Genomic DNA, 12995 nt, shown 5'->3' with positions numbered 1-12995 from the left:
CCAGGAAGGGCTCTCAACAAGGGAAGTGTCCAGGGTCTCGGAGTGAACCAAAGCGATATTGTTTGGACATGGGGGAGATGCAGAGGGACAGGAACTGTCAATGACATGCCTTGCTACTACTGCAGTGGATGACCGCTGCCTACAGATTATGGCTCAGAGGAACCCTGACTGCAACGCCACCATGTTGAATAATGCTTTTCATGCAGCCACAGCACGTCATTTTGCGACTCAAACTGTGTGAAATAGGCCGCATGATGTGCAATTTCATTCCCGACGTCCATGTTGAGGTCCATCTTTGCAACCATGACACCATGCAGTGCAGTACAGATGGGCCCAATAACATGCTGAATGCACAGCTCATGATTGGCATCACGTTCTCTTCACTGATCAGTGTGCAAATGCCTTCAACCAGGCAATCGTCGGATAAGTGTTTGGAGGCAGCCCAGTCAGGCTGAACACCTTAGACACACAGTCCAGCAAGTGCAGCAAGGTGGAGGTTCTCTGCTGTCTTAGGGTGGCATTATGTGGGGCCAACGTACGTCGCTGGTGGTCATGGAAGGCGCTGTAACAGCTGTACAATACGTGAATGCCATCCTCCAACCAATAGTGCAACCATATCGGCAGCATATTGGCGAGGCATTCATCTTCATGGGTGACAATTCGCACCCCCATCATACACATCTTGTGAATGACTTCCTTCAGGATAATATCACTTGACTAGGGTGGCCAGCATGTTCTCCAGACATAAACCCTATCAAACATGCCTGGGATAGATTGAAAAGAGCTGTGTATGGACGATGTAACCCACCAACCACTCTGAGGGACGTCCGCCGAATCACCTTTGAGGAGTGGGACAGTCTGGACTAACAGTGTGTTGATGAACTTGTGGATAGTATGCCACAATGAATACAGGCATGCATCCATGCAAGAGGACGTGCTACTGGGTATTAGTACAGCAATCTGGACCACCACTTCTGAAGGTCTCGCTGTTTGGTGGTACAACATGGAATGTGCTGTTTTCGTGAGCAATAAAAGGACGGAAATGATGATTGTTTATCTCTATTCCAATTTTCGGAACCGAGGTGACGCAAAACTTTTTTTGATGTGTGTATTCCCTCTTAAATGTTCCATAAATGTACATATATTATTTTTGCAAATAAGTGTTCTAAATAATGATATTAAAAAAGGACAGTGAGAGAGAATTTAAAACATGTTGTAAATAGGAATGATACTAAAATTATACAACATTTCGCACAGCCCCATAATATTCTTACCTTCTCATTTTCATTTGCTGTCACTACCAGCCTTACTTTCTTCTTGCTCTCCGAGTTTTGAAAGCAAAGTTCCTATGTATATTCAGTGGTTGCCCTTATGCTCCACCCAAGTCATTCAGTTACTGTGTTGATGAACAAACACCAAACAAGATCAAGGACTTAGTAGCCAGAATTTCATTAATAAGGCTTGGTTCACAGTAATAACAGATAGTGGCAACATAATACAAAGTTTTTGCAGACAAGAGACTTCTACTACACCACCTCATTAGTAGTGGCAGTTGTTGTAGGCTTGTTTTAACTTTCAGGAAAACAAATTCAGTATATTCGAAGAAATGACTAATTTAAATAATGTGGGACTATATAAACAGTTTAAACATTGCTAATCTGTTGTCATTAAGAAGAATGATGATGAGACAGAAGCAATTTCCTTTATTTATTTATTTTGTATCTTTTTAAAGGTGTTGTTATACGAAGTTGTCAAGTAAAAACAGATACAGATGGCAGCAGTGTTAATATTTGATGAAATAGATTGGTAGAGCAGGAGTGCTGGGAAAAAAATTATAACATCAGCATAGAGCAGCCAATGTCCAGTGGGTGCTGCATAGTGTGGAAACTATTGCACATGAAAATAAATGTGTACCTTAGGTTATCAGCTTTTGAAAATGTTTAACTGTAATAACAAAAGATGCCTCTGGAAATCTGTGATCTTGATAATTTGTTAAGCAATCAAGTGGTTCCTGAGAAGTGTAAAATGCCATCCAAATTTTTCTTGCTAGAAACACCAATATCTGAGCACTTTACAGGGACAATTTTATCAATAACCTCAGGTACAATAGTCAACAGATGTGTCACGTACAAAAGTGCAACTGCTACTAGATCTCTGTAGCCAATGTAAATACATCATCCTGTGTGCCAATGTAAATACATCATCCTGTGTGCCAATGTAAATACATCATCCTGTGTGTGTGTGTGTGTGTGTGTGTGTGTGTGTGTGTGTGTGAGACACAGAAGCAGCAAAATATACTGGCCATAATGTGTGTGTGTGTGTGTGTGTGTGTGTGTGTGTGTGTGTACTGCTGACAGAAGTGTTAATGGCCAAAAGCTATGATTGTGTGAATCTTTTTATTGTGCCTATCGCGACTCAGCATCTCCGCTATAGGGTGAGGAGCAACTTCCCTTCTGTCGTATTGTTATATTCTGAAATATCAAATACGTCGAGATTGCTTGTAAATCTTTTTATTGATTACTAGTTTCAACAGATCTGTGCTATCATAATTGGATCTTGTAACATATTAACAGAAGTTCGTGGACTTTACAAACTTGGAGGTCACATAGTGACGATGTGTCATTTTACAATAAAAGTTAGCAAAGGAATGTCAGCATATCAGGCATAAAATAACAAAAATATAAAATATACATGTCTTAGCAAACTCATTCACTTAACACCACAATATTGCTTCAAACTTCTGAAGGTCATCCATCATCTGTGTGGGATCCTGTTTGTCTACACTCTTAGTGTCACCAGTAACTGTAGAGCAGTTTTCCTAATTGGTTGTTCAACATTCTCAAATTCCCTTTGAACATTGTTACCTTCTGGCATCGTTTTTAGTCCACACTCTAATCTGCATTGAAATAAATCCTTTATGCTGAATTGCTTCAGGATAAGGAGCTTTTACTGTGACTGCTCCAGTTTCTCTTCATTGCTCTTGACAAGCCAGTCATCCAGTTGTTCATGGTTTTCCCGTGAACAGATGTATCACTTTTGATGAAACTCGATAGTGATCAGATCCACATTTGGATACCCAGATAGATCTGCAGTCTGAATTACCGCTTATTGTCTTTGCTTGGTAATGATGTAATCCGTTAAAGATTTCTGCTGTAATGATGGTCTTTCATGCACACATGTGAATATATTTGTGAGAATGTGTTTTCAGAATTCTCAAGTTACAATAGTTAGAGTATTATACAAGATTTTTGCCAGAACTATTAATGGCATTTTCTCCATATCTTCATACAACTGCACCATTTAGTTGTGAACTCACTCCTGTGTTAAAGCCTCTTTCTATTATTACTTCTTGGTGGTTTTTAACTTGTTTAAATAGTGACCAATTTTTGGTAGAAGTAATCTTTGGTTTGCTGTGCCATATCATTTAGTGCCTAAACTCCTGTTATAACCATTTAAATTTCACCTAACTTGATGGTGACAGTGACAATTCTTTCATAGAAAAGAAGCGTATTGTTGATGATGTAAATGTTCAGAGTCTCCGTATCAGAATGCTTTTGCCCACTTATGACTATCAACTCCAGACAAAAACTAGATAACATTTCCAAATTTCTCTCATCTCCCCCCAACAAACCCCCCCCCCCCACCCCCCCACCCCACCCACCACCACCAGACAAAACAGTTATGACCACATTCAGTCAATTCGTTTCACTTCCTATTTCAGTGCATTTATTTGTCATGCTCGGAATGTTCCATGTGCCAATTCTGTGCCCTTTTCCTTACCAATAACTGTCATAATGTTTTTCCATCAGCAGTTCTGAGGCTTTACTTTAGATTCTTAAGCTTTCGAAAGTTTTTTTTATGGGTATTGAGGTGCTGACCCATTGACACAATGCAAACCTGAAGGGCCAGGATTTGATATTAGGATTTACTCCCCTAGAAGAAATGGCTTCACTACATGCAAAGATACCCCACTTTTATCTATAAGACTAAAGATTGAAAATGAGAGACACCCTCAGACCTTGCAACCATACCATCAGAGTTGAAAAGCCCTGAGTGGCTGATTTGGGGGGGGGGGGGGAGGAATAGTTTTAGACAAGTTAGGTCAGACTTAGCTATTCACATAGTCCCAACAAGGGAGCCTTCTATGGGAACAACTCCTTTGTCTGGCCTGTCACTGACCAATCTGGCACAGGCAGCTCTTAACAGGATCACAACTCCCACCAGCATAGAGCATAACTCTGTGGATAATTGAGACACACAGACCACCACAGCGCAGTAAGGTGATAGTCCATGAGGAGATTTGTAATGAGGTTAATGTGTGTGCACACTTTTTGTATGACGCTGCCACATTTCAAACATGCAGTCATGTCAGTTTAGTGATTGATCGTATTTTAACAATATGTCATTTATGCATAAATGACTCCCTATAAGTACATTAGTGACTGGTCTTGCATTGTATCCACATGCTTGGTATGCACTTTATATATTGACCAACTATATTGCTATTATTTGTGTGTGACTGAGCAGCATGCTTAAAACTAGATATGTGAATGAATAATGTTAACGCTGTTCATCGAAATAGATGCTGATTGACTGGGAATTGGCTACTGTACGTTGTCTTACTGTTGTGAGACCAGTGACTGATAAGCTTTTGATCAGTGTGATACAGTCATTACAAGAACTTTATTTTAAAATGAGACTAATCCTATACATCCAAGAATTAAGTAGATATCTACACTGTTTCATCCTGCCTGCTCTCCTCTGTCTTGTTCTCTAATGTTAATAAATTTGGTAGAACATTCTGTGGTCCTCTATTTCACCATCTGCGATTACTTATGCATTCATTTATGAAAATCTACTTCATAATGTCCCTGTGCTGCTAATGAATTCCATTGCACATTTCATTGTTTGCCAAGAACATACAACAGGCAAGAAAAATTTATTTTGATCCCACATGGTTTTTTTTTTTTTTTTTTTTTTTTTTTTTTTTTTTTTTTTTTTTTTTTTTTTAAAAAAATTAGAATGATAAGTGATCCAATATGTAAGTTGATCCTACAGAATAAAAGAATTGAATTGAAAATTCTCAGACATGTTGTGTTTCGTGCAAAACACATCACTGTTTCACAGAATGTTTACAACATTCAGCAACAACGAGCCACAATTTAGTTTTGGTATACTTTGTTTAACCATAAGCAAATTGTGTCTTGTTGCTGCTGCATGTTATAAACATCCCATTATAGATTAGTTGTACTTTCTGTTCTATGGACCCATAGTGGAGAGACTTTAAAGGGTGTAGAACAAGTCATAAAACAAGAGTACACAATAAATATTTACAAAGCAAGAGAGATATGTTAGTGTTGCTTCCTCACATCCAAGTGAAATGGCCCTCTTGGATGTGGAATAAGTCAGTAAATCTTAAACATATTTCCATTTAAATAGTATATGTAAGAGCTCCGGCTCTCCAATAACATCATCATGTGACAAAATAACATAAATGTCTTCATTTGTAAAACTTTGTTTTGTTCAAATGTGGAATATATGTAAGGAGACCCAATTTCTTAATTACTGTTCCATTTACAGTTGAATGTACCAGCAACATTCATGTTGGTAGCACTTGATGAAGGCCCTGGACCACCAATAAAATACCAATATCCCGAGCTGACAAAGTTGCATCAGGTTGTATCTCAACTTATTCGCTGCTGTGATGTTAGTAAGAAGTGCCAGTCATCACAGTCACAACAGGTATGAATGGATATCTTGTTTTATTTTTCTCTGTAGCCATCTCATTGGTGTCATGTTGACTGAGGGAATTTAATTAATTTAAATGCCTGGTGTAGGATATTTGTTTATTGGAGCAAAAAAGAATGCTAATTTTTTGAAAGAAAATAATTTGCAGAATAAAGTTGTGGTACTTGCAGTGCAGAATAAAGTTGTGGTACTTGCAGTGCAGAAATGAATCTGTGGATCCACCTACAATTTTGTTCCTACAGTATTACTATTTCGTTATATTTGTTAGTCACTGTCTTGTTCTGATGGAGAAAAGATTGGATTGATGTTACTGAAATCAAATTCACTTCAGTTGGTTTCTTCAGAGGAACTCCTTCACAGAGCACCGAATGAGACAGTGCTATGATAAGAGACATGAGGACCAGACGTTGAGTTCCTGGTCAGTTGATCTAGATTTAGATTTTCTGCAGTTTCCCAAAATTGCCCGAGGGAAGTGTCAGGATGAAAACAGTAGATTAATGAAGACAGTAGATTTCCTTCCACATCAATCCCCAATTTAATCTCACTGTGGTTGCCATACAACAATCCTTTTCGATCATGGAGTGCTCCTCTTGGATCCTACTAGGGAGACATTGAATGGTGCTGTTGGCAAACATATGGATGCACCAAGATCAGACAGTAGGTTCTCGTATTGTCCACTGGAGTGGGAGAGAGAATAGCTCGAAGGAATGATTTGTGCTCCCTTCTATACACTAGAGGGCACACATCCCTAAGCGGTGTGCAAGTTAAGAAAATGGCAATACATGACGGGCTGTGCTGGAAGAGCCACACGGTCTGGTTCTAACATATTAACCCAAAAGCTGATGACTTCAGTAACATTCTAAATGAGCTAATACCTCTTAATCAAGGAGAGTCTGGACCAGGTGGACTACAGGTGGCTTACATCCTTTGTCTGGCATCATATGGTGGCGTGAAAAAACTGCTTCGGTGGCATGCTTGGCAGGAAAGGCAAAATGGCTGGAGATAGTAATAAATCACCCTGGTAGTCTTGGCTTGCACTGCACTTCACTGCACTATTTGCACTACATGCCACGCAGTATTCCAATTGCTGATACTGGGATGATGAACCAGGTGTCTGGCATCAGGGTTTGTACCCTGTAGTCAGTTGAATGGCCTCAACAGACACAGCTCGGGAAGGCAGCACGGGAAAAATGGAGTAGCACTCCTCTTATTAAACGGACTGTGACAGGATGATGACAATGATGAGTGTGGGGTAAGAATTCGGCAGTTCGCACATACCCCGGCGAAATGCAGCTGCCGATGATGCGGACCAAGCACCAGCGAGCTGCTGAGAGGACAGCCGAGGATGTTGCCTCGTCAGAGTGGAACAAGAGACTAATGATGGTTCAGCCTACCTAGTATCCGGAAAGCATGCAGGTGCTACCAACGGTGGTGACGACAATATTCTGTTGAGTGTGGCAGGCACCTTTAGGGGTAGAGCACTGTCTATGTCATCTGGAGACTGTGAAAAGGTTAGTGCGGTGTCAGCATCAGGGTCCCGTGTACTGGGAGGTGTGTCACTCATGGAGTTAGTTGTGGTGGACCAGAGGCAGCGTTGGCTGGTGGTGTGTCGGGGACGGTGTCGGCCAGTGGCACATCGGGACCCGAATACTGAGGAGTGGCGGGTAGTATGTATCCACTCAAAGCATGACGTGCATGCATGCTGTGAGGTTGCAGTGGATGAACACAGTGCCATTGTGGAGGTGTTGGTCACAGTTGGGCCAAGTAGCCCTGGAGGTGCTGTTCAAAACCTGGAATGGTGCTGTCAGGTGCCAGTGGGGTCACTTCCAAAAAATCGCCAGGAACACAAGTGGCCATCCACATACCAGCTCAGCAGTCAAAGTTCCCAGGTCAATTTTTTGAGCGATCCGCAGGCCTAGAAGTACCAGTTGTAGGGCACCAGGCCATTCAGAAGAATAACATGTGAGGATGGCTTTAAGTGTGTGGTGGAGCCACTCCGTGCCGTTAGCTGATGGGTGGTAGCTGGTGGTATGGTGGAAATTTGAGCCACAGGTGGCTGCCAGAGATTGGAAGAGTGCCGAGGAGAACTGGTGCCCGCGATCTGTAGTGATTTCATGTGGGAAACCGAAGCGGGACACCCAGTTCCGAACAAAAGCTGCAGTCATTGTTTTGGCAGAAATATCTGGGATAGGGGTGGCCTCTGGCCTCCAAGTAAATCTGTTGATAATTAAAGCTACCCAAGTACAACTCATGACCCGTCCTCGCAGCTTCAATTCTGCCAGTACCTTGTCTCCTACCTTCCAAACCTCACAGAAAGGTCCCGAGTTCTAATCTTGGTTTGGCACACAGTTTTAATCCGCCAGGAAATTTCATATCAGCACACACTCCACGGCAGAGTGAAAATTTCGTTCTGCCAATAATTGTCTACAGATACTGATACTCGTTGGAGGAGGATAGTGGGCTGACAATGTCGAGGTGAACATGCCTGAACTGGTGTTGTGTGGGGTTAAAGGTGGCCGCAGGGAGTGAACCTATTGTCCAATCCTGGCATGTTGGGATGGAACACAGGACCGGGCCCAGTTGGTGTAATGTTGGGTGCAAGGCCAGACAAAGCGTTATTTCATGAGAGTGATAGAAGCACAGGTGTCTGTGGGTGCGAGGCCGTGGATGTGGTCAAATGCCAGTTTTCAGAAGGTGGATGGAGGAAGGTGTGGGGGCAACTATTGGAGCTGTCAGGTTGTGAAGGATCCACGAGGACATCACAACAGATCTTATGGTTGAAGCCAGGTGTGTATCTTAGCTGGCATCTGAGGCCAGAGTCGGCATTCCGAAGTGTGTGGGCCAGGTCTGGGTCACCCTCTTGAGATGCAGCCAGGGCATTGTAATCTAAGGGTTGGGTGATGGCACAAGAGCAGCTAAGGCAATCTGCCACTGTGTTGTCGATGCCAGCAACATGAGGGACATCAGTGATGAATTGTGCGATATACTCCTGTAGACCAAATTGTCAAGGTGACACCTGGTCTATGTCTTTCCTGCAAAAACGAGAGGTGAGGGTGCAGTGGTCTGTGAAGATTGTAAAGATGCATCCCCTGACTGAAGTTTGGAAGTAGCAAGCAACTTCATGGACTGCAAACAGCTCATGGCCATATGCACCACAGCACCGTTGTTTATCAGAGAGCTTGGATGAAAAGAAGGCGAGCGGTTGCCAGATGTTGTCCACATATTGTTGTCGGGTGTCTCAGATAGCCGTGTGACTCACATCTGCCACTATTGCAAGGGGTGCATGGGTTAGGGGTGAGCCAGAAGGGCCGCATTGGGTAGGTCTCGTTTTGTTATTTCAAAGCTCTCAATCATGGCTGGGGTCCAAGGGCCTAGCTTGTTCCCTTTGTTTTTATCGCCACAGAGTGCTGTAGTAAGGGGCTCTTGGGTGGCAGTAGCCTCCTTAAGAAGATGACGAAAAAAGTTGACCATGCCAATGAAAAGCTGGAGGCCTTTGAAGCTAGTAGGGCATGGGAAGTCCACTACTGCCTATACTGTCTCAGGGAGGGGACGGGGGTCATTAGCAGAGAGTTAAGTGTCCAAAGAATTTGACCTTGCTGACCCCGAAAACACATTTTGCCAAGTTGAGGATCACTCCACCGTTCTGTTGGCAGGAAAAAATTTTGCATAGTTGTTCATGATGCTCAATAGGGTCTCTGGAGTAGATGAGTATATCGTCTAGATAGGCGAAAGACCCAGGTGTGACCCAGAGGTGTTGTCCAAAAATCGCTGCCCTGTTCGTGCGACATTGCGCAGGCAAAATGTCATAAATGCACTTTCGAACAGGCCGAAAGGTTTGATTATGGCTGTAATGTCCTCTGGGGCAGCTGGGATTTGCATGTAGGCTGCAGTGCAACCTGTCTTACTGAATTTAGTAGCTCCTGAGGTGGCATCATTATATGTGCGGAGTAGTGGGATAGCAGTCAGGGATGGTGCATGTGTTGAGTTTACAGTAATCGCTGCAAGGGCACCAGGAACCATCCTTGGGGCGAGATGAAGAGCTGAAGCCCAGGGGCTTTTGGAAGGGTGAAGTACACCAGAGGTGAGCAGTTCTTCAAACTCCTTCTGTGCTTGGGAGTGGGTAGGGGGCAGGCATGTCAGAAAACTGAGAGAGCAGGGATAGTGATGATGTAGTGCACAGTGTCATGCTGAACATTATGGGGGTTGCTGGATGAGTAGGGGGGAATTCTGCAAGCAGCTGAGCATATGGGCCTGAAACTGAAACTGCCAGTTGTTTCATGGTGAAGGACTAGGCAGTGGACGGTCCTGCCAGAGGTACCATTAACTAAACAGTGCTTCACTATATCGGCCTGTTGGCTGTAGTGACAGAGGAAGTCGGTGTCCAGAATGGGGTCGGTAATGTTGGCGACTGTGGAGGTCCCCGGGAGTTTGCGCTGGAAGCCTATGTTGAGTGAGTGGTTATGCATGCACCCCTTAAGCAGGGATAGCAGAGATGTTGGTGGCGGTGGTGTAGAGGAGAGGGGGGAGGGGGGGTCTAGTAGTAGTAGTTTGCAGGGGAATATGGATAAGTCAGATCCGGTGTCAATGAGATAGTGGGCAGCGGGATTAGCGTCATTCAAATCCCATATGAATAGGCACTGTGAAGTGACTCAGCAACTAGGCACACATACTGCCAATGGCTGCAGAGTTTGGGGATCAGGAGCAAGGTGGTCATTCTCACCAAACGTCTGGTGGTACCAGCAAGCTGTGCCTCGTTTGTGGTTGTTTTAGTTGTCGGGGGGGGGGGGGGGGGGCACAGTTAGAAATGTGCCTGTGGAGGCATATGTTTTCACCTGGGCCAGCCTCGCTTGTGTGAGGGCAGTCATCACCTGGCAGCAGGTGCCTGAGGTGAGGGCAGGCAACACTGGTGGTAAGTGCTGCCATCTCGGAGCTTAGATGCACCAGGATCTGGTAGAGGCTGGGGGCTTGCTTGCCAAATGGAGGGGTCGATAGTGGCAGGTGGCAAGAGTGATGTCGTGGCTTGGGGTTGAACGGTAGGGGTAGGTGAATAATTGGCTGGAGCCATGAGGTGGTAGCTGGCATTCCAAGCTGCAGTGGGGAAGGAGTCGAGGCTTCTGAACAGTTTATCGGTCAAGAATGTAGCGTCACCTAACAATAAGTGGGCATGCGAGGCCAGGGCACCATGAATGGGAGTTTAGGAGCAGGCATTCGGGGAGGATGTGCAGTTCAGCGAGTGCTCAGATGTGATCCAGTAATATGCACAGGCACATGTCGTTACTCTGTTTGGATGATAACATATTATGTGCCCATCCAGCACTGAGGGCGTGAAGCTGGAGATGATGCATTCTTTTAGTTGACTGCAGCCGCCTGAGGGGGACAGCAGTGGTTGGATCGAAGTGGCTGACAACAATCCAAATTTTGTTGCATCACTCATGATAGAGCAACCTCTGAACACAACCTCGATGGAAGCAAACTGTAGGCGTGGGTTGAAGGGGGGGGGGGGGGGGGGTCTGCAGTGTCAGCTTGTGCTGGTCGCACTGCCCCATTGGTCAGATAAGTCAAGTGATTTGTACTGCCGACAGTTGTGTGTGGTGGAGTTCTGTCACCTCCAAAGTGCTTGTAGGTGCTGGTTAGAGAGCCTGTCGGATGTGACCGCTGTAAGGGTGGGGACATATGGCTGAGACATAGCGACTTAACCATGCAGGCTGCATTTCATGGTATGCGGGAGGGTGCTAGCTAGCAATGTTGCGGAGAAGAAGGCAGGCGGGGCACACACGGTGTGGACTGTGCAATACAATCTCCGCCGTGCCTTGTTATTGGAAGGGTTGTTCAGTACACCACACCATTGCCCTGTGGCTTGTCTGGATGCACATCTGTCAGCTGCGGAAGTGGCATGGTGGTGCACATGGTGTAAGAGCCGTTGGCAAAGACACACGGGGAGGGATGTGGAGGGGGAATGGTGGTGCACGCGAAGGGAGGGCATGCATGAAGGGGTTCGGGATGGGGTTGGTGATGCGTGCAGAGGGGTGGCGTCCATGGGGGGGTAGAGAGGGCAAGGGGCAGGTGAGGGTGCAAGCAGGACACATCTGGCTCACCTAACAGGAACTGATTTCACAACCACATGGGTTGTGCTAATCGGAGTAATAGAAAGGAAAACAAGCTTGTTTCTGTAATGAGTCAGCACTTTGGTTTAGAAGGGGTCAGCAGTGAAGGAACAATTAATGTTCCCTCCTGTACACCTAAGGGGCGCACATGCCTAAGCGGTGTGCTAGTTAAGAAAATGGCAATACATGTGCTGGAAGTGTTACATGGGCTGGTTCTAAAATATTAACCCAAAAGCTGACTACTACAGTAACATTCAAAATGAGCTGATACCTCTTACTCGAGGAGGGTCTATATTGGGTGGACGATGGGTGGCTTACAACCTTTGTTTGACGTCACCTGGCAAAGTGAGAAAGCCACTTCAATGGCATGCTTGGCGACAAAGGGGTGCCAAAATGGCCGGTGATAGAATTGTAATAAATCAGCCTGGTAGTCCTAGTGCACAATGCATTTCACTGCACAATTTGTACTACACTGCACGCAGTATTCCAGTTGCTGATACTGGGATGACAAACCGCGCATCGGGCATCAAGCTATGTACTCCTGTAGTTAGTAGAATTGCCTCAAGGAGACGCAGCTCGGGAAGGTGGCATAGAAAAAGTGTGGTAGCACTCCTCTTATTAAAAGGACTGCAACAGTATGATAAAGACAAGAGTTGGACAATAATTCTGATGTTCACGCATACCCCGGTGAAATGCAGTGGGTGACGACGCAGGCCACGTGGTGTTGCACCGACGAGCTGCCGAGAGCACAGCTGTGGATGTTACCTCATCTGAGTGGAACAAGAGACTGGTCAAGTGAAGGTTCGGTGTGCCTAGCGCACGGAAAGCGTTGCTGTCTTCAGTTCTCCCTCTGGTGGATGCGACCAACAAGGGCGTTGTGGAGCTGGTTGCCGGTCTACACAGCCCGTTGTTTGCTGCTACAGATGGAGGAGAGGGAAGGAGTTGCCTAGGAGTTGCCACAGGCTGATACGTCCAAGATAATATTTTATCCCTTGTAAATATCTCCCAAAAAAGAATGTCACATACTTCCTTGAGCAGCCCCTCCTTTGAATCCAAGATACTTGTCTTGTGTGGCTTTTAACCTACTCGTACACTGTCATCATTAGTTATAATATAATAGGGTAGATAAAAAACCTACTCAAC

At 44.8% G+C, this 12995-nt stretch overlaps 1 protein-coding gene across 1 annotated transcript in view; it reads left to right on the top strand.

Annotated features, from left to right (window-relative positions):
• LOC124777808 (probable ubiquitin carboxyl-terminal hydrolase FAF-X) overlaps positions 1-12995 on the top strand; it is a 301616-nt gene that overhangs the window by 251396 nt on the left and 37225 nt on the right. Inside the window, exon 39 of the mRNA XM_047253324.1 lies at positions 5581-5742. Within this exon, the coding sequence (XP_047109280.1) occupies positions 5581-5742 (162 nt within the window). The remainder of the gene's footprint in view (positions 1-5580; positions 5743-12995) is intronic.

The sequence above is a fragment of the Schistocerca piceifrons genome, chromosome 2 (genome assembly GCF_021461385.2).
Source record: "Schistocerca piceifrons isolate TAMUIC-IGC-003096 chromosome 2, iqSchPice1.1, whole genome shotgun sequence".
NCBI classification, from domain to species: Eukaryota; Metazoa; Arthropoda; class Insecta; order Orthoptera; family Acrididae; genus Schistocerca; species Schistocerca piceifrons.
Note: the sequence above shows the minus strand (reverse complement) of the source record. Positions and strands in the feature narration are given on the sequence as shown.